The sequence below is a fragment of the Chiloscyllium plagiosum genome, chromosome 33, assembly GCF_004010195.1.
Source record: "Chiloscyllium plagiosum isolate BGI_BamShark_2017 chromosome 33, ASM401019v2, whole genome shotgun sequence".
Classification (NCBI taxonomy): Eukaryota; Metazoa; Chordata; class Chondrichthyes; order Orectolobiformes; family Hemiscylliidae; genus Chiloscyllium; species Chiloscyllium plagiosum.
Genome location: NC_057742.1, coordinates 23,856,575 through 23,883,359, shown reverse-complemented (window position 1 = coordinate 23,883,359; position 26,785 = coordinate 23,856,575). Strand labels below are relative to the sequence as shown.

Genomic DNA, 26,785 nt, shown 5'->3' with positions numbered 1-26,785 from the left:
TGTGTTAGGGTAAATAAAGGAAGAAACACAGAGAATTGCATCTAATCAGGATCTTAATGATGTTGGACTATGGCCAGATGAGTGGTAGAATCGGATGAGATGTCTGGTAAGCACATCTCATTGTTGCAATCACCTCACTGTCGCACATCTCCATCTGGAATGTGCCTTTGCAGTGGAAGTCTGGAGAACGATGCTGTGGTTTGTGTTGAGGTTTGTCCCAAGCAGCTCCCCCTCTACACTCTTCAGTCTGTTCCCTGGGACACACACCAAGACAAATATCAATTACGCCTGGAGGACCAACAGCTTGGTGAAAAATGCCCAAAACCTGTTGGTCTTCCAGAACAAGGAGTTGACCCCAACCGAATGCTGCAGACTGGCAGATTCCAAGGTCCAGGACCACATGCTGAGGGATTCACTAAAGCTTAAGGCAGCTGCCACCATGGTGCAGTGGGGAAAGACCACTGCCTGAGGTCTTCCTGATAAAGGTAAATGGGGGTCCATTCAGTTATCGGACGCTCCCAGTGTCTCAAATATATGTAAATATTGGTTTTGTACATACAAGACAGTTGGATAGAGTCAAAGTCCAATGTTTTTGTTTTGTTTATTTGATATACAACTGTACAGGATGGATTTACATTTGTGACAATGTCTATGTATACAAAGAATTTTTATGAATAAAGTATATTTATGAAATAAAGAAAAGAATGCTTTTCTCGGGTGATGTGGTGAGATCCCAAATGATGTTCGTTGTTGCTTGTTAAACACCTTATTAACAGCCTACTTCACCACAGTTTACAATCTTACTAACCTCGCCATACAAACAAGACTTCAGGAAAATATGATCTGGAATCCAGAATGGATTAGGACTATAGAATCCCGATAGTGCCGAAAGAGGCTATTCAGCCCAATGACTCTGCACTGACCTTTAAAAGAGCATCCAACTCTGACCCAGCATCCTACTCTAGCCCAATAATCACACATTAACCATGGCTAATCCACTTTGCTTACTCATCCATGGACACTGTAGGCAATTTAGCATGGGCAATTCACCTAACCTGTACATCTTTGGGCTGTGGGTGGAAACCTGAGCACCCAGAGGAAACCCAAGCATTCACAGGGAGATTGTCTGTGGGAGTTTGCACAATCATCCAAGGCTGGAATTGAATCCGGGCCCCTGGTGCTGTGATGCAGCAGTACCACTGAGCCACCGTGCTATCCACAATGTTCTTGATGGGTTCACCTCAGCACTTGCTCGAAAGGATCTCCACATTGGATGCTAGGCACCAAACATCGCAGGCATCGGCCATATGCACGTCACATCTGTGAACATTGGCAACCAACATGTACCAGTCTCTATGAAACATCATGGCACAGGCCCAATCCACTTACAGTTTTGTAATGTAGACATGGAGAAACAGAGAGGGAGGATCATTGGAAGAAGAACAGAGGGGGAGAGATAGTAGGGGAGAGACAGAAAGGGAGAGACAGAAGGGAAGAAACGTACAGCATCTCAACTACATCAGCAACTTACTTTGTAATATTTGTTGCGACATGGGGTAAATCCCTCTGCTAGCCTAAACCCGACACGCAGAAAAGAGTCACCCCATACTGTAATCTGTGAAAACTCAAGAGGCAAAGAACTATCCCAAACATCATGATTTAAAGTAAAAATTAATAATGTCTTTTTTAAAATCTAACAGAGAATAATTAATTGATAATTATTTAAGACTCATTTATCTGAACCTATCTTTTACCTTCCCCTCTACAATACTGGTCCAATAAAACCCTCGATTAAATTTTACTAAAAAATTCAAATTTCAAAACCAGCCAGCTGTTGAATCTTCTCTTGGCATATTTCTCTTTCGATTTGCTCTCCAGATCACTGTCGATCTTTTTTCCTGTCCATCTCCTTCTCCAGACAGGTATCTCTCAGAGAGTTCTTACTAGCAGCCTACATCTGTTGGTCTTCTGGCAGTTCTCCTCCAACTGTTCAATTTTTCCCTGTCTTATACCCCCAAAGCATCAGATCATTTCATTAATTTTAATATTGTCAGAATACGAAATTCAAACTTGATTGAAGGTTAGTATCTTGGGGCATAATTTAAACTGATTGGCTGAATTTGAAGTTGTTTTTCTGTCTCATAGCAACCCACATATTGCTAGCAGCTGGACCAAATATTACATTGCAAATTCTCAAGTACTCTGTGTTCTTGCTAAGTCCTTCAACTCTCTTAAAGGTACAGTACCCCTCATACCTTCATAACACCTCCCTATTAAGAAAAAATGAACGATCATAATGAAAAGACGGCTTTTTTTTGCTATTCCTTAAACACATTACAAGGGAAACTTTGGAAATGTGGAGACTGTGGGAAAGGATTCCCTTCCCCCTCAGCGCTGGAAATTCACAGACGTGTTCACACTGGGGAGAAGCCGTTCACCTGCTCAGTGTGCAGGAAGGGGTTCACGAATTCTTCCAACCTGCGGACGCACCAGTGGGTCCACACGGGAGAGAAGCCGTTCACGTGCTTGGTGTGCAGGAAGGGGTTCGTGCATTCATCTACACTGCTGACCCACCAGCGGGTCCATATTGGGGAGAGGCCGTTCGCTTGCTCAGAGTGCCAGAAGGCTTTCCGTCGTATGAGCAGCTTGCAGAGGCACGAGCGGGTCCACACGGGGGAGAGGCCCTTCACCTGCCCTGAATGCGGAAAGGTTTTCAGTCATGTTGGTAACCTGCTGAGGCACCAGTGGCTCCACACTGGGGAGAGGCCGTTTGCCTGCTTCGAGTGTGGAAAGAGATTCCATCATGTACGCAACTTGCGGAATCATGAGCGGGTCCACATGGGGGAGAGGCCATTCACCTGCCTCGAGTGCGGGAAGGGACTCATTGACTCTTCCAGTCTGCTGAAGCACCAGCGAGTCCACACAGGGAAGAGGCCGTTCACCTGCTCTGTGTGCGGGAAAAGATTCAGTCATGTGAGCAATTTGCGGCAGCATGAGTGGGTCCACACAGGGGAGAGGCCATTCACCTGCCCTGAGTGTGGGAAGGGGTTTACCAATTCTTCCAGCCTGCTGACCCACCAGCGGATCCACATAGGGGAGAGGCCGTTCACCTATTCCAAGTGCAGGAAGGGCTTCACCTGCTCCTCCTACCTCCAGAGACATCAGCGAGTTCACGTGCCATCGCAGGGTAATTGAAGGAGCGACAGACAAAGTGCCATTTTCAACTAGACTATCAACCCAGTTCCAGGGACTCCCAGGTTTGAATCCCACCATGGTAGATGGTGCAATTGAAATCTGGAGTTCAGAAATAAACGATGAAACCATTTTCAGGGGAAGAAAAACCCCACCTTATTCATTCATGTCCTTTTTAGTGAATGACGCTACCATTTCAGGAAAGGATTCACTCAGTCATCCCAGCTGCACCCTTTACCCGGTCTGGCCTACACGTGACTCCAGACCCACAGCAGTGTGGTTGACTCTTGATTGCACCCCCCTCCTGCAAATGAGCTGCAGAAACTAACTTGTCTACAGTGTGTAGGCTGAAACTGCTGAGTGAGGCAATAAAGCTTAATTAAAGTGGGCAGCACGGTGGCACAGCAGTTAGCACTGCTGCCTCACAGCGCCAGGGACCTGGGTTCAATTCCTAACTCAGGCGACTGACTGTGTGGAGTTTGCACGTTCTCCCTGTGTCTGCGTGGGTTTCCTCCCACAGTCCAAAAATATGTGCAGGCTAGGTGAATTGGCCATGCTAAATTGCCCGTAGTGTTAGGTGAAGGGGTAAATGTAGGGGAATGGGTCTGGGTGGGTTGCGCTTTGGCTTGTTGGGCCGAAGGGCCTATTTCCACACTGTAAACAATCTAATCCAAACATACAGATAACTTTAATCTAAGTTCACCTTAACTTCATCACATATGTGTATAAATGGGATAAATACAAATTTCATCTAAACTTTATCAGTTAAATCCGTGATAATGGATCTTTGATTACATTCTTATGATCTGCAATATGCACGATTTTTAAATTAAATGTTTATACCATAAGACTCCAACGAAATAGTCTCATATCCTTGTTTTTAAAAAATTCTAAGAATGTAAGAGGTTTGTGATCCGTATACATTACTGTCTCCGACACATTGTTTGTGACACACACATTAAAATGTTGTAAGGCCAGTACCAAACTCAATAGTTCTTTTTCAATCGTGGAGTATTTCCTCTGCTGAACGCTGAGTTTCTTCAAACGGTAACCAACTGGCAGTTCAATCCCATCCTCGTCTTCCTGCAGTAGTACCGCTCCAACTGCTATGTCACGAGCATTGATGGCGATTTTAAAAGGCTTTGAAAAGTTTGATGTCACTAAAACTGGTTTGGTAGTTAATATTGATTTCAAATGGTTGAGTGCCTCCTGGCGTTGTTCTGTCCACCAAAACTTTGTGTCCTTTTTCAGCCAATTGGTTAACAGTGCCACTACACTGCTGAAGTTTAGAACAAACTTTGGATAGAATCCACTGAGTCCGAAGAATCAAAGCACTTCTTTCTTCGAGATTGTTCATGGAAATACTTCGATAGCTTGCGTCTTCGCGTTCCATGGGGTCAACCATCCATGACCAATGTTATGACCCAAGAACATCACCTCTGTTTTTGCAAATTCCGTTTTGTCTAAGTTTAGCACCAGTTTTGCTTCTCGCAGTCATTCAAAGAGCTTTGGCAATTGTACCATGTGATCTTTCCAGGACTTACTAAAGATCACTACATTGTCCTAATACACTGCACCGTTTGTTAACCCAGCCACAACTCTGTTCATGAGGCTTTGGAATGTGGCGAGTGCGTTCTTCATTCTAAAGGGCATCACTTTAAATTGATATAGTGCATTTGGGGTTACAAACGCAGAAATATTTTTTGCCATCTCTGATAAAAATACCTACCAGTAACCACGCACTAAGTACAACTTGGAGATTTAGCTGGCTTGTCTGACTTTCTCGATACAGTCCTCCAATGTAGGAATTGGATATGAGCCCAATTTTGTAACAGCGTTGACCTTCCGATAATCTATGAAGAATCGTTGAGTCCTGTCTGATTTGGGAACTAAGACGATCGGCGAACTCCATTCTCTCTGGCCTGAAGAAGGGCTTATGCCCGAAACGTCGATTCTCCTGTTCCTTGGATGCTGCCTGACCTGCTGCGCTTTTCCAGCAACACATTTTCAGCTCTGATCTCCAGCATCTGCAGACCTCACTTTCTCCTCAATGATATCCTCATCGAGCATGGCCTCCACCTTCTTCTGGACCTGTCTGGATTTGAAAGGGTTAAGCCGATATAGGTGTTGTTTTATCGGAGCTGTATTCCCTATGTCTATTTCATATACAACAGCATTAGTCCTCCCCATCTAATTCTTACGTATGTCCTTATACTGCAGGAACAAATCTTTCAACTATACCCATGAGACAGATAGTTTACTAACCTATTCTACTCCTCAAGGACTTCTTCATTTTGCGGGGCAGTAACTAACACCTGTTTCTCCAGTTCTTTCTCTCTCATATAATACGGTTTCAACATGTTCACATGACATACCCAACACCTTTTTTTCTATCTGGCATCTTTACTAGATTGTTCACTTGGCTTAACTTTTTCTCAATTTGATAAGGACTACTAAACCTGGCTTTGAAGGGATCTCCTATCACTGGTAACAGTACTAGCACGTCATCCCCTCGGGAAAATGTTCGAGTCTCAGAGTTTTTATCTGCCACCTGTTTCATTCTACACTATGTCCTCTTTAGGTGCTGTTTAGTTAGCTCACATCCTCAATTTAGTCTCTCCGATATCTCCAATACATAATCTAAGTATAAGATCTTTGACGTTGGTCCTGTCAGTTTTTGCTTAATTAATTTCAAGGGGCCTCTCACTTCATGCCCGAATATTAACTCGAAGGGGGTAAACTCAGTAGATTCATTTGGGGCATCTCTAATAGCAAACATTATGAATGGGATACCTTCATCCCAATCACTCGGCTAATCCTGACAGTATGCTTTCAACATGTTCTTCAAGGTCTAATGCCACCTTTATAAAGCTCCCTGGGATTCAGGATGATATGCACTGGATTTAAAGTGCTGTATATCTAAGCTATCCATAACTACCTTAAACAGCCCAGCAGTAAAATTTGACTCTTGGTCTGACTGGATCTCTCTGGGTAACTCATACCGTGTGAAGAAAGCTACTAACTCCTCTATTACCCTTTTTGCCTTGATACTCCGCGATGGAATTGTCTACGGAAGTCTAGTAGACACATCCATTATGGTTAACAAGTGCTGGTTCCCATTTTTAATTCTCAGGAGGGGACCTACACAATCAATTATAACGCGCATGAAAGGTTTTTCAAATGTGGGAATTGGCAACAAAGGGGCTGGTTTTATTACCGCCTGTGGCTTAACTACAATTTGACATGTATGACACGCATGGCAAAAGTTAACCACATTTTTATTTGCATTTCAGGCCAATAAGAATGTTTTTGTACCTTAGCCTGAGTCTTTCGTACCCCTAGCTGACCTCCTACAGGTAGTTCATGTGCTACCCGTAACAATTCCTGCCTGTGTGCTACTGGTACACTTCAGCCCATTTTTCCTCTGCACTAGCCTGCCATGGTCTCATTTCCATCTTAGGATTCTATCTTTCAGATACTTAGCCTCCGGAATATTCTCTGTCTCCTTTTGAGAGTACACATCCACATATATATCTTCTATAATTTTGAGTTGCTGTTGCAAGTCCATTAGCCTTTCAGGACTAAACACTTCTGTCTGACCCTCTGCCTGTTCAGATTTTTCCTGCACCATTACATCAAATAGGGTGTCCGCTAACCTCAACTCCTTCATCTTTCTCTTTATTTTTCGCTTCATGCTGGATTTATGATAGTGGGATCTGGTTACTACACAATCTGGAAAAATACCAGGATATTTCTGTTTTAACTCCTCTGTTTCTTGGTCTTCCTTGGGCTTCTCCACAACAAGGGATGTCACTCGCATCTTGGACCCTGCCAAATCATTCCCAAGAACAAATTGAATTCCTGGAACTGACACTCTGTCAATCGTTCCCACTGTTACTTCCCCAGTCTTCGGTTGGCACTCCAACCTAATCTTACATAGGGGAACGCTAAATTTCTGTCCATCTATCCCACAAATTGCCACACACTCAGGTAACAGATCAGAAAGAGTGCATACTCATCTCTTACTATCAGTGACTGGTTAGATCTGTATCTCTCAAAATTATAACTTCTTATCCTTCTCCCCCTGTTCTTTCTGAGTAAACTTTACCCACAGAGATGAATTTTTTTTAGAGATCAGGTACTAACTCCATACCCAGCCCCTGCCGAGGAGCTGCACTCTCCTGCAGCTCCTCGGCTCTGCTTGGGGTTTCCTCTACTACCTTCATTACTGTCACTTAAGCCACTGGCTTAGCTTCTTTTCCACATCTTTTTCACACAGGGCCCTTCCTTAATGACCAGCACTGTGACTTTATGTGTCCTACCTTCTGGCAGTGAAAACACCTTTTCCCAATGTCCTTCTGAAACCACCGGCATTGCAATTATCTGTGTCCCACTCCACTACAGTGAAAACACCAGAGGCCTATTGCCTCCTGTCCACCCTCTTGGGCTTCTTTAACATGTGATGAATTCTTACCAGTGCTCTCTACTCATTCTTTCATAGTGTAGGATCCCTCACTGGACAAAATTCTGGCCGGAATCGTGTTTGAGGCACCAACATGTATTCATCTGCTAAGTCTGCAGCCCTTCTCACTTCCTGAACTTTCTGTTCCTCCATATGAATTCTTAGCATCTCTGGAAGTGAATTTTTAAACTCTATTAGCAGAATAATTAATCATGGAGCTTCAAAGGTCTTATCTATCAGGCAAAAGCCCTTTCTGATGAAGGGTTTTTGCCTGAAATGTTGATTTTCCTGCTCCTCGGATGCTGCCTGACCTGCTGTGTTTTTCCAGCACCACTCTAATCTAGAGTTTGATGTGAGGTCAGGTCCAATTCTTATAAAGTTCGGGTGGGTATACAGTCCTGAACAAACATGTGGATCACCTGAAAGCTGTCAAGCAAACCTCGGAGTCCAAGATGGATGCAGCCTTGATACCATTACCACCGGGAGAAGAGGAGGAAACTCTCCTGACATACTCTGGATACAGAAGATGAGCTACAGTCTGGTACACATCGCCCGTGTCAAAGTCTGAATCAGAGGAACCAGTCTTGGGGTGAAAACGTCTCAGGAAAAGCTGTTGTCTGAGTGTGGCTGTCGGTTTATGGGCTGTCATGGATCCCAGTGGTCGGAAAAGTCTGACTGTCAATTCCGAGCTGTTCTTTATGTGAGGTAGCATGGCTAGTGAGTTAGGTCGTGGCATGTCCTCATCACATTGTTTGTCTGTTAGGAATCTGCGAATAAAGTTGTGGGGATAGCCATTTTTGGTGAAGACTCTGTAGAGGTGTTCTTCTTCCCTTCATAGGTCAGGAGTGCTGCAGTGAGTTGTAGCTCTTTTGAACAAGATCCTAATGCAGACAGGCAGATAACTAGCAATCTGCATCAAGAACACCAACTAGCCATTAAATTACACAACCAGCTGTCCCTACCAGCCATACACACAAATGACAAGGACCACAAATTTGACTGGGACAACACAACGATCATAGGACAAGCCAAATGTAGGACAGCCAGAGAATTTCTAGAAGTATGGCACTCAGCCACGGACTCCATCAACATCACATAGACCTGGACCCAATATACTGGCCACTATAACTGGAACCGGCAACCCCAGCAGGAATGGAACTAAATGAATTCCAGGAGACACAGTACAGCTGCACTTCACAGGATGCTCCAAATCCCTGAAGATGTCACCGAGACAGGGGACGAAAATCTGCAAAGCAACTTCTCAGCTCGGCAAACATACCCACTACCGTTTATTGGAATAGATATGAATAGAATAATACTTAAAAGAAGGTTTTGATTTCAGTAGAATGGTACATGTTTAACCTGTACTAGTATTCTATCTCATACCTTCTTTTAAGTAATCTTTAATTATCCGAATTAAACAACTTTCCATGTGTTATTGATTTTCTTCTATCTATCCATACATTCAAGTACTGTATTATTAATTTAGATACGCCATGGCCCATTCACCTTAACACTCCACAATCTGACTTCTCACCTTACACTGACATATAAGTGTCATTAATTACTTTTGCCTTGTTTTCTCTCTATTTGAAATCATCATTATCTGAGGTTTCTACTCATGGCTTACATCATGGTAATAACATGGGAGAAAGCCAAGAATGGTCGAGCTGATGTGAGGATTGAGCTGATGTCAGGGTTGTAATGTTGGAGGTATTCTGCATTACATTCCAGTCACTTTGCAATCTGAACAAACGGGTCCCTTTGGTTTGTTCTGAATTTATAGGAAGTTGCTTTTGGAATATTGCGTGCAAGGATGTTGTGAAACTTGAAAGGGTTCAGAAAATATGTAGAAGGATGTTGCCAGGGTCGGAGGATTTGAGCTACAGGGAGAGACTGAATAGGCTGGGGCTGTTTTCCCTGGAGCAGTAGAGGCTGAGAGGTGACCTTATAGAGGTTTATAAAATCATGAGGGGCATGGATAGGGTAAATAGACAAAGTCTTTTCCCTGGTGTGGGGGAGTCCAGAACTAGAGGGCATGGGTTTAGGGTGAGAGGGGAAAGATATAAAAGAGACCTAAGGGGCAACATTTTCACGCAGAGGGTAGTATGTGTATGAAATGAGCTGCCAGAGGAAGTGGTGGAGGTGAGTACAATTGAAACATTAAAAAGGCATCTGGATGGGTATTTGAATAGGGAGGGTTTGGAGTGGGCCGGCTGCTGGCAAGTGGGACTAGATTAGATTAGGATATCTGATCGGCTTAGACGAGTTGGACCGAAGGGTCCGTTTCTGTGCTGTACATCTCTATGACTCTGTGACTCAATGCTATGTGGTAAGCATGGCTGAGCTTTGTGTGTTAGCTTTTAACCAGAATGCACTCAATTCCATCTTTGCCTGATGTTTGCTTGACACTTTTGGTGTCAGTCATGGCTTGATGGTCAACTATGTAACCAATGACACAGTAGCCGCTCAATGCCAATTTCTCAAACCCACCTTCCCAACTGCAGTTTGGACTAGGCAATAAAAATTGGCCTTGTCATCAATCTCACATCCCCAAAATGAGTCAAAAAATAAAACCCCGTTTGAGACAAATGGTTGACAAGAATGTGCCATTCGTCTGTTTCAGTAGAGCAGCAACTTCACCAGGAGTGTTTGAGAAGTTGTTTTGATACAATATGACACCAAGAAACAACTAAAAGGACCATAAACCACCTAATGGCTATTTATTTTATATTGCTGTGATCCCAGTTGATGGTACTAATGGACAAGTCAGATCCCGGAATGAAATTTAACATGTTAGACCAAAGTTTTGCTTAGTTCACTAAGTTGGTAGTTAATTAAAGTAGTTAGTCACATATTTGTATGAAGCTGCAGACAATCTTTAATAACAGAATTGAAGATTATGATTCAAAGGAAGACATTTTTAAAATAGTTACCTCAATATATGAAACAATTGGGATGATCTTGAAATGCACGGCAAGACAAGCTCCAACCTGTTCCCAACTCTATCCATGACAGAGACTGAAGTCCAAACAAGTTACTTCCCACTGATCTACTTAACTGGTTCCTGACAATTTCCTTACTGTGGTCTAAGACGATAATTCAAATAGTCCTTTCCAAATCTACTGACATGAACCTCTCACAGATCTGAGAGCTTAAACATTTTTACAAACTGCTTGGAGGTTTCACAAATTAAACCCTTCTGCTAAGATGATTTATTCCCTGAATTCCTTCTAGAATAGGAACTAAAAATGCTTCTAAACTCAATACTTGGCATTTCTAAACTAAACTGAAAACAAACTTAATGCCTTGCATACTTACTCTATCCTGTTGTACACCCAACAGCCTTTCCATTAATGTCATCAGGGTCCACAGTCCACTGATCGCTGACAAAATATTTTGAAATCTAAATTTCAAAGATGATAATATATTAATCGTACACTTTTCAACATCATGTTAATTGTGTTAATTGCATGTAAGTATTAGTCATTAACTGATGGTTCATCTGTGCTCCTATAAAGTGAAATAGACTGAATGGTAGTGCCTTTTAGGGGGAGTATATTTGTAATATAAATCACTACAAATAAAAACTTGTAAAAGTGTGCAAAGATTGGGTCCATTTCTATCCTTCACCACTTAATTTTCTGAAGTATAATGACAGCAATGTCATTCACAGTGAAGAGAATGTGATTTCTCAAATGAGTAAATTTGTTGGTCATTTTATCTGAAGACAGTGCCCCTTTAAAGTGTTGGGAAGGTTATTTTCAACATAAATAATTCAGCACATCACAGGAGATGCCTTAAAAGCTGACTGCATCCAACAATTTAAATTTCAATGATTATTTGAAACGTTATTTGAAGTTCATATTATTTAAGTGTCATTAACTTTTCAAACAGTAATTATTCAAGCAACTATGTTAAATTAATAAACTGCTTCAAATTTAATAATTATGCTAAACCTGATGAGGACAGAGAGCAATTCCTTGCATTTTTAATCTGATAAATGAGACTTTCCAAAATAGTTCACTGTTGTTTCGTAGTTTACTGTACTACAAAGGCCCAGAAAATTCAATTTACTTTTTAATTATGTTTCCTTTTTTTCAAACTCTCAATATGGCAGTAATTGAAGCTATATTATTTACAACGATTTACATACTCAACTTGGGAAATAGAGATGAGGAAATAGAATCAGAGCCAGGAGCAATCAGTAACTAGGATTCTACTGATTTAACAAGTTGGCTTAGAAAATCACCATATTAGTCACTTACTGCTGCCAAATCTTCACTAAAACTTTTACTGAGTTATACATGGTCTAGAACCACCTTAGATTTTAATATTTCTGTAGCTACTGCCTATTTTGTCATATGAAATATCAAGTAATCATTCAGCTGTATTGTGCAGCAGTATGCCAAGGCAGAATATGGCAGCTTGCCAATCAGGCACCTTCAGAAAATAAGTATTTTCTGCAAAAGACATGATATATAATAAGTAAAGCTTTTTTATTCCAATTTACTCTTATTCTCAACCCTACACATAATGGGTAATTTGGAGATTAGAAACAATGTCAAAGCCAATGTTATCTGTTATTAATTTCAGAACAAAAAACTCATTTCAGCTCATTGTGTATCTTTTAAGTTTATCTACACTACATTGAGAACTCTGGAAACCAACATGCAGAGAACCAGAAGTGATAATATCTGATATACTTTAACTGTGATATGGAAGTGCTAGTGTTGGACTGAGGTGGACAAAATCAAAAGTCACGACACCAGGTTAAAGTTCAAGAGGCTAATTGGAAATCACAAGCTTTCAGAGTGCTGCTCCTTCATCACCATGCGCTCTGAAAGCTTGTGATTTCAAATAAACTTCTTGTACAATAACATGGTGTTGTGTGATTTTAAATACTATAACTAACTAGACTACTGTACTATAAAATTACGTAGACCTGGATGTAGAATAGATCTTGCAAATCAAAACTGTTTATTGAGCAATATACATTATATACAGAGCAGGGAGTGGTCCCAACTATCTGGATGCAAGTCTAAATTGAGTGTCATGTGACCTGACATTACTTTTCGTGTCACTAGCCACCCTATTGATAGCTTTTATACTACATATAATATTCCAAGGGAGATAAGGCATGCATTGTGGCTGAGATTTTTCCCAGTTCACTAAGAGTTAATGCAGAACCAAAACTACTAACATCACTTTGAAGGAAACACTAGCTCAAAATTGTCAAAAATCCGTACTATTAGCACCATTCCTACCAAAGTACTATTTTAAGGTATGCAAATCCAATTTATACCAATAATATCCATTTCCAAGTTTCCCTGCCCCCACGTACTGCATCTCACCCTCACCCAAATTACAATGAAGACAATTTAAGGAATAGAAAAATGAGAAATTTTGACAGAAGATTCTCATGAAAGGACACTGGTACTGATTTGAGTCTTACAGGTCTTTTTGGAGAGGCTTTATTATTAATAAATCTGAAATCTATTTCAACAGAACTCACTTGGCTTGGGAATCCTCCACATCTCGCAAGCAAACATAAATGTTCTCCTATTAGGAGTGTCAGTTGTACAATTTACAACAAAACAATCAAGATTCTAAATGGGCTGCTGCAAAAGTTCAGAAAATGTAAACTGGACAGCCAAGGTGTTCTTTTTTTTAAGAACCACGCAGTGGCTCGGATTTTAAAGTAACAAAAGAACTTCCATCAAGAGCAAAACAAATATCAAGACAGGAACAATGGGTCAATTGTCTGTAGCCCCAGAAAAAACTATATTGCCAAGTGTGACGATGGGAAGGGAGTCACTCTCCTACCAATACCAGGTAAAATCCACTGTTAAAATGTCCTCAGCTGGATTTGAGACATAGTGGATGGTGAACTAGAGAAACATGCGGGCTTCAGACCAAAATATTCTTGCATCTGGAAGGCACCAAATATTTTTCATTATTTATAAGCTGAAATGAAAGTTGGACTGCTACAACTGGAATATCAGGCAAGTTTCATAACTTGAAAATCAAGTCACAAACTCATAGAACCTTAGAGATATACAGCACAGAAGCACACCCTTCGGTCCAATTCATTCATGCCGACCGGTATCCTAAATTAATCTAGTCTCATTTGCAAGCACTTGGACCCTATCCCTCTAAACCTATTCATATACCCATTCAGATGCCTTTTAAATGTTGTAATTGTACTAGCCTCCACCACATCCTCTGGCAGCTCATTCCATACACACACCATCCTTTGTGTGAAAAGGTTGCCCCTTAGGTCTCTTTTATATCTTTCCCCACTCACCCTAAACCTATGCCCTCTAGATCTGGACTCACCCACCCCAGGTAAAAGACCTTGTCTATTTACCCAATCTATGCCCCTCATGATTTATAAACCTCCATAACGTCACCCTTCAGCCTCCAACATTCCAGAGAAAACAGCCCCAGTCTATTCAACCTCTGCCTATAGCGCAAACCCTCCAACTCTGGCAACATCCTTGCTAATCATTTCTGAACCCTTTCACAACATCTTTCCTATAGAAGGGAGACCAGGATTGCACACAGTATTCCAAAAGTGGCTTAACCGATGTCCTGTACAGCCGCAACATGACGTCCTGACTCCTATACTCAATACACTGACCAATAAAGGAAAGCATACCAAATGCCCTCTTCGCTCTCCTATCTATCTACGACTCCACTTTCAAGGAACTATGAACCTGCACTCCAAGGTTTCTTTGTTCATTTTGCATGTTGTTGAGCAGCTACTTTCTGGAAGCAATTGAGAGATTTCAATACTGAATGACACCATCTTTTCTCAGAACCACAGAACTATTAGACTGCAGTGGAGGCAATTTGATCCATCATGCCTGCACTGCTTCTCTTTCCTATTACCAATTTCCTGTCTTTTCCCTATATCCCTACACACCATTTCTATCCAAATAATCACCCAAAGCCCTCTTGAATGCCTCAAATGAACCTGCCTCCACCATATTTCCAGGAAGTGCATTCCATACTGAGAGAAATTGAGGAGTGCAGATGCTGGAGATTAGAATCGAAAAGTGTGGTGCTGGAAAAGCACAGCAGGTCAAGCAGCATCCAAGGAACAAGAGTGTCAATGTTTCAGGCATAAACCCTTCATCAGAAATGTTGCAGGGGTGGAGGATAGTGGGAGGGGTTTGAAAGGTAAATAGGAGAGCGGGGATGGAGGTGGGGTGGAGGAAGGTAACTGGGAAGGCCATAGGTAGATGCAAATGGGGGGGTGACAGTGATAGGTCAGAGGGGAGGATGGAGTGGATAGTTAGGGAGGGAGATGGACAGGAGTAGGACTGTTTAATAGGGCGGTGTCAAGTTGGAGGGTTGGATCTGGGATGAGGTAGGGTGAGGGGAGATAAGTACGTTCCATGCTGTAACTACTCACTATGTGACATTGCCCTTGTTTCATTTCTACATCACTTTAAATCTATGCCCTCACATTCCTTTTTTCTTTTATGAGTGGGAACTCACAGCATCTCACAGTCTACTCTGTCCAGCCCATTCATGATTTTGAAAACCTCTGTCAAATCTGCTCTCAGCCTTCTTCCCTAAGGAAAACAGTCCTAATGTGTTCAATCTACCATTATAACTGAGTTATAGAAATTCTGCCTGGCAGCAGGTCTCTGATTATCAGAGCTAAAAATTATTTTAAAAATTTCAATGCAGCATACAGCGAAAAATATAAAGAACCTGCAGACAGACATCTCTCTCGCTGTCTCCCCAGTGTGGTAAAAAAAACTTGAAAACCAAAGAAACCTTGAAGAAACTTCATACAAAAGAGTTCAGTTCACCTGACCAATTATTGAAGCAAAGAGCAATCATGCCCAATAGACAACAGAGTCTCATCATTGCAAAAACTAACCATTGCAATCATCTTTATTGATATCACCAAGACCTTTGATAGCGCATGTCTGTCTTCACCAAAAAAAATTTACTCTCCATAGAGCATGCTAACAAAGCTGGTTACAGCTTTGAAAAGTGCACAGAGAATTTAAGATGTTTTGTTAGGATAGAGGCCCTAGTGGCTTCACACACTGACAGGGGTCATCCTAGATTGCATCATTTCACATTTTCTTTTCATTGTCACCATTGACTGAATATCATCAAGTTGAGCAAGGATCAGCTGGATTGAAATGATGAATGATGGTCAGCTTTCAGATTTGGACTTGACTCATGACAGAACTGACCTTTTGGACAGGATGTGAAAGGTTTCCAATCTCATTAACTTTAATCAGACTGAGAGGGAGACACATATTTAACACAAAGGAAAGAAAAGGTATGATGGCTGGACATTATCATCACCAACAGTTAGTGTTTGTCAATCTAGACAAAGTTTGCATAGTTGAGAATCACCTATCTGGGCAGTTTCTTTCATGTCCAGGAAGTCTTTAGCTGAGAGCTCAATATGAGAATAAGTAAAATATCAACAGGTTTCAACTAACTGAAAAAAAGTTTGGGAAAACTTAATAGGTTTCTATCAAAGCAAGGCTTAGGTGCTACAATCGAGCCTGTGTTTTCTGAAATGAAAACTAAATAGAAGCATAATCCTTGAGATTACTGATCTTTTACCTAATACCCAATGTATTGATCATACATGAAGTAATTCATAGGTATTTGTCAAGAATACCAGCAATGATTTCAAATTTCCATGATTTTATGAAAGGTGGAACATTATAATTCTCCAATAACAATGACAGCACAAATGGACAAAAGCAAATACAGCAGTTCTGGAAAACATGGAGCAAGTTTTAATCCGAATGCAGGATGGAAACTGGGATGAGCAGATATGTAGTTTTGCTTCATTGGTTGACTGGTTTACCAACAGCATCCCAAACGTAAACCATCTTTTGAGACAGAAGTGAAATGGATACTTGTTTATAAGTGGCAGGTAGAGAGTTAAAATGATTAAAAGATCAATTAGAGTCATTGGTAAGAGGTCAACTGGAATTGTCCTGTTGCCTTGCAATGTCCCACAGTGTCAGCAACATGGAGGTCATCTCCTAGTGGCAGACAGAGGGGCCAATAATGCAGAACACCTCACCCTCCATGGTCATAGTTATATATGCAGGTCCTCACCACCGTCACCACTCCTCCCCTCCACACACATCCCACACTTGGGACGATTCAGTCTGTCCTACCTGTAGCTCTCTCTGCACTGGAATACTTCCTACTGGTCTTTCTACTTTGAGGGAGATCCATCATCCCCATTTGGACATTGATTATTCCTTCTGGGTGCTATCAAAACTGATGTCAGTTTGCTGATCCCAACACCTTGTGAGGTCAGAACCCACATTTGACCCTGATGTTGGGGTCATTACCTAAAGCATCAAATCCTACTCTTGAAATTGCAATGCTACTGAAATAATCAGATCAGGCAGAAAGTATAGATTTCGGAAAAGAGTTGAATTATTAAAGCAATTACATTTGAAAAATTATTGATGTAATATGTTAACTCCTCTCTCAACTGAGGTTTTCCCGCATTTTCTTATTCTACAGTCCAAAGGTGTGCAGGTGAGGTGGATTGGCCATGGGAAATAGAGTGTTGTGGGATGGGTCTGGGTGGATGCTCTTTGGAGGGTCAGTGTGGACCAGTTGGGTTGAATGGCCTGTTCCCACTCTGTTGGGATTCTATGATGATTCTATATATTATGCCCATTTGATAAAATGCTTCCTGAAGCACAAGTGAATAAAGTGCAAGGTGCAGCCATAAGAGTAGGAAATAATTGCCAAAATAAACTTCAACAAAACATGCAAAGTCACTCCAGTTGAAGTTATGAGCTGCAGAGAATGCTAACTAAGGGTTTGAGGATTGGCTGCTGATGATACTTGCGAAAGGTTGTTGAAGAAGAAGGAATGCAGGGTTGAAGTTACATGGAAAGGTTGGACAGGCTGGGACTTTTTCCACTGGAGTATCAGAAGTTGAGAGGTGATGAGGTGTATATAGAAAAGATGAAAGGCAGTGTCTTTCCCCTAACATGGGAGTTTTCAAGACTAGGGGGCATATTTTTAAGGTGAGAGGAGAAAGATTAAAAAAACATGAGAGGCAATTTTTTTTACACAGTGAGTGGTACATGTTTGGAATGAACTTCCAGAGGAAGAGATGGATGTGGCTACAGTTACAATGTTTAAAGAACATTTAGATAAGTAAATAAATATGAATTTTTTGGAAGGATATGGGCCAAGTGCAGGCAGGTGCTACTGGTTTAGTTTGGGATTATGGTCAGCATGCACTGCTTAGATTGAAGAGTCTTTTGCCATGGTGTGTCCCTATGACTCTAATGTCTCACATTAAAATGGCCAAGTTGTCAAATAACACCAGTTAGGCAGGAACTTTGCAGCTTCAGACAAAGTAGCAATAATCTTTATAACTTTAACAATAAGGCAAATTATTCACAAATTGCATTTGATTTTTAACAGACCAATGTCAATGCGTTGCATTAGGCAGCAAAAGATTTTCACAGATTTATGAAATTATATTCTAAATTGATTGTTTCACACAAAATCCAGTTTCCACCTTTCTACTCTGGACTCTTTCCATGTCCTGAAATCAACCCCCGCTGGGAAGAAACCCAGCTACTTTTTTTTCAATAACTAACTACCAAATTAACAAGGACACCTAATTATCAAAATAAAGGCACACAACAAAGAAATTCAAGGAAAGGGGGATGCAAGGGAAGATGCTAAATCAAAATAGAGTTGGAAAGAGAAATAATACCCCAGTGATGCCCACCGCTGTCTCAGAGATTACAGCATGCTGGTGGACACTGTGTGTTCCTTCTCCAAGGGCACCCAGACTAAAACATAGTCATAGATGAGAATCAGGCAGTAGGAATTGGTCTGCTGACTGGATCTGTTCATGTCGATCTTAGCCAGGCCCAGGAGCAGGCCCATCCCTTTAAACTGTTCAATCACCCTCCACACCAGATGTCAAACCAAATGGAGCATGGGACTGAAGTGCAACCAAAAGAACAATAATCTCCCACACCATCATATGCATTGTTCATTGACTCCACAGAATAAATAAATGCAAGAACTTGGGTAGTGCAGGGACCAAAGGTCTTTTTAAATTTTGTAAGATCACTCATCAAACCGTTCATATAATTACTTATCAAATAAGAAATAACAATCATTGCCCACTAGGGCACAAACCCAGTTCTTTTGCTTTGTAAACTTACCACCACATTACCCAATTCAACAACCAGACAAGGAACTATTAACAAGCACTGCCCATGCAATGTAACAAGAATCCAATTCCTTTTGATTTAAATAAAACTGGCCATGAAAATACACAACAATTAATTAGCACTGACCACCAGGGACAGTTCAACATTAACTAAAGTGAAGGAAGGGTTGGGAAAAAGTGAGGGGTTAATTCAAAATGGAATTGCAGGGGGCGATAATGCATTTCAGCCCCTGTAGTGTCTACCTCTAAGGGCCCAGTTCTTTGTTTTAAAACTATTAAATCACCCATGCTTCTAACAAAACTATGAATGAATTACAAGCACTGAGACTTAGTTTTGTTTTTACTTTAATTTACAAGCAACAGCAAAAATAGATGAAGATACAGAGAAAGAGGAAGGAAATGAAATTGAAATGGAGGTAGAGGGAGGTAATAACGCATTCCAACTCCGTCAGTGCCCATTTCTCCTTGAAGACTTTGAAGGCTCCCTCTTCGAGGACAACAGGACACTCGCCATGGAAAACAGGCAAGGCAATAGAAACTCTGACCCTCTCCACCACCTGCTTCCCCTGAAGAAGGGTTACACCCAAAATGTCGAATTCTCCACCTCCTGATACTGCCTGCCTTGCTCAAGTTCTTCCAGCCTCCTGCCTGTCCGGACTTTTTCATGGCTCCTTTGACCAGGCTGAGGAACAGTCTCAAGGGAAGGTCCTCTGCCTTGGCCAGGTCCCTCTACACTGGGCGCCAAAGATCAGGAGCATGGGGCTGAATTGCAACCAAATATGGAAAAAAAAAATTCTTCCAATAACTAAATTGGGGTGCAACTGCCAAGGATCTAGCTCTGTTTTTTTTTAAATAAACCTCTACCAACCCAGAACCCAGCTCTTTTTAAAAATATATTTTCTAATCAATCAACTCTGGAGATGTTCTGTTTATCCCTTAGAGATTTGAGCCATAGGGAGAGGCTGAATAGGCTGAGGCTATTTTTCCTGGGGGCTGAGGAGTGACCTTATAGAGGTTTATATAGTCATGAGGTGCATGGATAGGGTAAATAGGCAAAGTCTTTTCCCAGGTTGGGGGAGCTCCAGAACTAGAGGGCATAGGTTTAGGGTGAGAGTGGAAAGATAGAAAAGAGACCGAAGAGGCAACTTTTTCATGCAGAGGGTAGTGTGTGTAGGGAATGACTTTCCAGAGGAAGTGGTGGAGACTGGTACAATTACAACATTTAAAAGGCATCTGGATAGGTATATGAATAGGAAGGGTTTAAAGGGATATGGGCCAAGTGCTGGAAAATGAGACTAAATTTATATTGGATTTCTGTTTGGCTTGGACGAGTTGGATTGAAGGGTCTGTTTCCGTGCTGTATATCTCTATGACTATGATTCTATCTATACTTCTAACACTGACATTCAATACTGAGTTAAAAATCACACAACACCAGGTTATAGTCCAACAGGTTTATTTGGAAGCACTAGCTTTCGGAGTGCTGCTCCTTCATCAGGTGGTTGTGGAGAATAAAAGTGTAGGACACAGAATTTATAACAAAAGTTTACAGTGTGACGTAACTGAAATTACATATTGAAAAAGACCTGGATTGTTTGTTAAGTCTCTCAGCTTTTAGAATGATCATGTTGGTTTCAGTTCTTTCATATGTAAATCACAAAATTGTTTTTAAAAATTTCATTCTCAAGTGAATTTTAATAATTGGTGTCATGTTGGCCCAGATGATGTATTGAAGGTGTTAGCTTCCCTGTGTGAGGCTGTCTGTGCCACAATGGTCAGACTGATTCTAATCTAAAAAACAGTTTACAGAATCTTACATGGATTCTTGCAGTTTTTGAGCAAAGTAAAATGTAATTCTGCAGGTACAAATTCACTCCACAAACTTATATGTGTATATGTGCACATGGGTGTGGCGGTGGGGGGGAGGGGAGCCTTGAGGGTGTCTGTGAAAGAGTGTGTGTATGTGTGTGAATATGAGTGTAAAGGTGTATAAGTCTGTGAGAGGGTGTGTGTGGGAATGTATGTGTGAGCGTATGAGAGAGGGTCTGTGTGCGTGTGTCTGTCTGTGTGTCTGTGTCTGCATGTGTACATCTGTCTTTCTGTGTCCATCTATCGGTGTGTGTGTGTGTATAGTGCAACGGGGTCACCTGTAGTGTGATGTCAACCCAAGGTCCCAGTTGAAGCCATCCCCATGGATACTGAACTTGGCTATCAGCCTCTGCTCGGCCACTTTGCGTTGTTGTCTGTCCTGACGTCCACCCTGGTCGATGGTCACCCAAAGGTCCAAGGTTGAATATCCTGGACCACTGAAGTGTTCTCCGACTGGGAGGGAACACTCTTGTCTGTTGATTGTTGTGCGGTGTCCATTCATTCGTTGCCGTAGCCTCTGTTTGATCTTGCCAATGTACCATGCTTTAGGGCATCCTTGCCTGCAACATATGAGATAGACACCGTTGGCATTAGTACCTGTCACGTACATGGTGGGAGATGTCCCCACACGTAACGGTGGTATCTGTGTCAACACTCTGACACATCTTGCAGCTTCTACCTTGACAAAGTTGTATGGTATTGTCCTGAAAGCCAGGCAGTTTGCTACGAACAATGATCTGTTTAAGGTTTGGTGGTTGTTTAAAGGCGAGAAGTGGAGGTGTGGGGAAGGTCTGGCGAGGTGATCATCCTCATTGATGATGTGTTGCAGGCTGTGAAGAACATGGCATAGTTTTTCAGCTCGTGGGAAGCACTAGACAACGAAGGGTACCCTGTCAGTTGCAGCTCGTGTCTGTCGCCTGAGGAGGTCATTCTGGTTCCTTGTTGTGGCACGTCGGAACTGGCGGTCGATGAGTTGAGCATCATACCCTGTTTTATGAGTAACATACTGTAACAAGACGTGGGACTACAAAATGAAGAGCATGCCTATCTTTAAGCTAAGGAAAAAGATTTATATTCTATAGCTTGACAATTATTACATAACACTTCAGTGTCTGAAGAGACAGTATGATGCTTTGGTGTAGAAGTAAACCTTTTGAGCATAGATCATGCAAGCAAGATTTGACTCACCATATAAGACCAGTCAGTTCCAAAGTGTTGCAGAGTCCATCCCCACTTGAAGTGCAATGCCAATGGAACTCACTTGAAAAGGAAAGAACAAAGACGATGCTCAATTATAAGCCATTTATAACAGCTTGTATTATGAGGAAAACAGATCCAAGAAGCTTTCATTTATTCATGAGGCTGGGCCTGGATATTAATTGCAAATTGGTTCTCAACCAAAAGGTTCTGCAGATGCTTCATCACTGGGGAAGAGTGCCATATCTGGGCGGCATGGTGGCGCAGTGGTTAGCATTGCTGCCTCACAGTGCCAGAGACCCGGGTTCAATTCCCGCCTCAGACTACTCTCTGTATGGAGTTTGCACATTATTCCGGTGTCTGTGTGGGTTTCCTCCGGTTTCCTCCCACAATCCAAAAATATGCAGGTTAGGTTAATTGGCCATGGTAATTTGCCCGTAGTGTTAGGGGAATGGGTTTGGGTGGGTTGCCCTTCGGCGGGTTGGTGTGGACTTGTTGGGCCAAAGGGCCTGTTTCCATGCTGTAAGTCATCTAATATTTAAATGGACAGCAGAGGTTGGCTCTTAACAAGATCAAACCCTGAGAATTGGTTCCATCAAGTCTGGAAAAGGCCTCATGGAGTCTGGATCAGTCTGTCAATGGAATGGTCAGAGTTTGACTTGGGTTTTGGACTGTGTTTTCTGTGAAAAAAGGAATCTGGCTGTTGATGCCACAGTATGAAAGTTTGAAAGCTCCCTACCTAACCTCCCTTCTCAGCTCTTGGAAACCCTGAGAATAAAAAAACTAAATTATAAGTATTACTGTCTTGTTCTAAGTGAACTAAAATGTTTGACATTGTCAGAAAGTCAATCAAGAAACCATCACCTGTGCCTGTGGAACACTTAAGTAATCTGGCCAGTTTGGTTACTTTCTTTTATTTAACCCTTAACTGTGTTTGTCTATCTTTTCTGTGGTTAGGATTGGAAACAAAAGTTTTGGGTTTAAAACATGGAAAAATTAGATAACTTTGCCATTTTATATTACTGCTAAGTCTTTTATTTAAGATGCAAACTGGTGCCTGGAATTGTTCATTCATAATGTCTCGGATTGGTTATTCAGAAATCTGATTATGAACCCATTGGGTCAATTTTGAAGGTCTTTGAAGAATTTAATTTTACTGTGTTGTACATGCAGATGTAGAAAGGACTGATTTGAATCAGCTGTCTGTCCTTCTGTCAGAGCAAGACAAATAAATCTAAAATTATAAGCACACAACCAAAATTAGGGACTATCGAAGGCTCGACCTAACTTACTTAGGTGGGCATCGTTCAAACTTTGAACCAGTGTCTTCTGCAATTATTGTTGCCTTGCAAAAATTCTAAAATGAAGTATTACAAGGAACTGAGCCACCAACCAAGTAAACACTGGCCAATAAAACAAGTATCTGATGGGACAAATAATCAAATTGAATCATGTAGGACAGCTTGGATGACAAAGCTGAGTTGATCACTTTTCATTGTTACATTCATACGTTTCTCTCCTGTATTGTAGGAGGATTCTTTTATCCATGGAAAATTAAAAGCATTCCCACTCTTATGAGAGCTGGTTTGTTCCCTAACCAAATAGGCTCAAATATCCTCACATTTCATGGATTTTGAACAAGAATCTCATTTTGCTCCATGGACACCTTTTGATTTCCCCATTCTTGAATCTGTAAATACAATAATGAGTGCAAACAAGCTTGATAAAATACAAGGTGTTCAAATCAATTAGTGGTCTTGAAGTAGCCATTTACAGTTCTGATTTTAGTCTTCTAGAGAAATCACTCCAAAACTAGATTTTTGGCATTTGATAATGCTGGCACAATAGAGTCATAGAGTCATAGAGATGTACAGCATGGAAACAGACCCTTCGGTCCAACCCCTGTCAATGCCAACCAGATATCCCAACCCAATCTAGTCCCACCTGCCAGCACCCATCCCACATATCCCTCCAAACCCTTCCTAATCATATACCCATCCAAATACCTTTTAAATGTTGCAATTTTACCAGCCTCCACCACATCCTCTGGCAGCTCATTCCATACACGTACCACCCTCTGCATGAAAAAGTTGCCCCTTAGGTCTCTTTTATATCTTTCCCCTCTCACCCTAAACCTATGACCTCTAGTTCTGGACTCCCTGACCCCAAGGAAAAGACTTGGGGTCTTTTTACCCTATTTACCCTATCCATGCCCCTCATCATTTTGTAAACCTCTATAAGGTCACCCCTCAGCCTCCGACGTCCCAGGGAAAGCAGTTCCAGCCTGATCAGCCTCTCCCTATAGCTCAAATCCTCCAATCCTGGCAACATTCTTGTAAATCTTTTCTGAACCCTTTCAAGTTTCACAACATCTTTCTGATATTTTAGGCACAAACCAAGAGTTATGAAGAAATCCAAGTAGTGAAGGGCTAAAGAAGAGCATCCATAACTTTTACAGCCAGGTAAAAGATGTCTTCAAAGATTACCAACTGCTGGTCTGGATTATATTGTATAAAAATTACAGTTATGAAGCCATTTTATTTCTTTGAAAAGGACACAGGAAACATATAAACCTCAATTAAAGTATCACCAAGGGATGAACATCAAACATTTTCATTATATGAGCTTGAAGTGAAACTTTTCAAGGGCCATTTTACTGCCATTAGATTAGATTACTTACAGTGTGGAAACAGGCCCTTCGGTCCAACAAGTCCACACCGACCCGCCGAAGAGCAACCCACCCAGACCCTTCCCCTACATTTACCCCTTCACCTAACACTACTGAAAATTTAGCATGGCCAATTCACCTAACCTGCACATTTTTTGGACTGTGGGAGGAAACCAGAGCACCCAGAGGAAACCTACACAGACAAGGGGAGAATGTGCAGGAATTGAACGCAGGTCTCTGGCGCTGTGCGGCAGCAGTGCTAACCACTGTGCTACTGTGCCACCACCAACTCAAATAATATTTCCTTGTCCAAGTGTCCATATTTCTTCAGAATGGGAAACCGCTCATTCTTAAAGCTCCCTTCTCCCTAAAGTGTCTGCTTTAAGTGTGTGAAGCTACAACTCACACAACACCAGGTTATAGTCCAACAGGTTTATTGGGAAGCACTAGCTTTTTGAGCGCTGCTCCTTCATCAGGATAGCTATCAATGAACCTGTTCAACTGTGGGTAAGATATATCTCCACAACTGATGTTTTCCTAGTCTAAAGTGTGATTATTGGCACACCTCTTCATGTGCTGCAACTTCAGAATAAGATTTGCAAACACCATGTGTTAATGCTGTAATATGTTCTTGGGATTTTAGCACCCAATCCACTGAAGGTACAGTTGATGACAAGGCTTACCTCTGCACAAACTTATATATAATAGTTTCTATCTGAATTGTTAATATATTTTTCTCCTTCTTTCTAAGTGCTGTATTGACCTTCCTTGCAGAGGAAGGGCAAAATATGTTACCAATTTAGATAGAAAATATTATATATTGAGTCAAAGGTGTGATGAGGTTCACTTGATAGCCAGTAGGAGATTAAATTCAGCTTAGAATCAGAAACATGCCCTAATATCATAAAGGCAGATGTTTGCTCAATACTGTAGTTATGGGGAGATTGGGATTCTGCATGCAGCTCTTTTAGAGTCCTTTAATGGTCTATTTGAGTTCAGCTGATAGAACAATTAGCTTCCCCAAGAGTGTCTTGGTATTAACAGAGCGCAAGGCATGAATGCTGATAAATTGATTCATGGTCTTACTCATCCACTTTACTGTGGACAAAAGTTCACTGTAAAATTCTGTGCAGTTACTTGGAAAAGAAATGAGTCGACTTAGAGTGATGTGTTCTTGTATTCGACATGTATGGAGCAATCATATGGCAAGGATGGACAAAATAATAATGCAGGCTGAAGTGGGTACTGCAGATGCTGGAGATTAGAGTGCCGCTGGAAAAGCACAGCAGGTCAGGCAGCATCCGAGGAGCAGGAAAATTGACAGAAGGGCTTTTACGCCGATTTTCCTGCTCCTCAGATGCTGCCTGACCTGATGTGCCTTTCCAGCACCACTCTAATCTTGAAAATAATATTGCAGTTAAATGCAAAGTATTGCAGTTGCAAGAAATCTAAAATCAAGACAGAAAGTGGTGGAGAAGCTCAGCAAGTCTGGTAGGATGGAGAAATGAATTTAATGTTTTGTGTCCAATATGACTCTTTTTTAGAGTTCAATAATTAGGATTCTTTGTTTGAAACTAAGATAATTTTCAAGTAATGTTTCAAAGTGACTAAGTCCAACCACCTGCTACTGCAGTCAGAGTTCCAGTTTTGGGATTAATGATTCGTATTTTAATGATGGTAATGAGTGACAACATTTTAAAATACATTTAAAAGTACACGTAGATCAGCTTACAACACAAAGCAGCTGAGAAATTCTTCAGCAGAGTTTAGTTCTTTAACAAGAAGTTTTTAGTTTATGGTTGCATATGAAAATCACAATATTATCGTCAAAATGGAGTCAATGAACAAGAATAAACCATTATAATCCCACTGTCATCGCGTAACTGTGTCAGTAAATCTGATCAGATCAAACTGCTATCTCTCCAGTGGCACTAAATTGGTCACAAACAGAGGACAAGGACAAGTGATAATTGAAACATGCATAACAGTTATGTCAAGCATGGTCATCCAAGATAAAAGGTAAAGTTTGGACTACAGAAAGGTCCTTAACTGGATGTACAAGCAATCTATTTGCATTACTTCCACCATCCAATTTATTTTTAAAAGCTATTATGCCATATCAAGGTCCTCATGCATCCACACACAATTTGTGTCCCTCAGTTCAGATCTATTCATGGAT

At 41.3% G+C, this 26,785-nt stretch overlaps 1 protein-coding gene across 1 annotated transcript; it reads left to right on the top strand.

The window, feature by feature from the left end:
• Positions 1–2,283: 2,283 nt before the first annotated feature.
• Positions 2,284–24,371, top strand: LOC122539635 (oocyte zinc finger protein XlCOF15-like). Its single transcript, XM_043674634.1, has 2 exons — positions 2,284–2,973; positions 24,327–24,371. Exons 1-2 carry the CDS (start codon positions 2,284–2,286, stop codon positions 24,369–24,371), a joined length of 735 nt encoding a protein of 244 aa, XP_043530569.1.
• The last annotated feature ends 2,414 nt before the right edge of the window (positions 24,372–26,785 follow it).

What these genes read in the sequence shown, in the direction of transcription:
- LOC122539635 (XM_043674634.1), top strand. Translation starts at nt 2,284, where the DNA reads ATGAACGATCATAATGAAAAGACGGCTTTTTTTTGCTATTCCTTAAAC. An exon ending in GCGGGAAAAGATTCAGTCAT is followed by an intron (nt 2,974 to 24,326) that starts GTGAGCAATTTG and finishes CTGATATTTTAG; the next exon opens with GCACAAACCAAGAGTTATGA.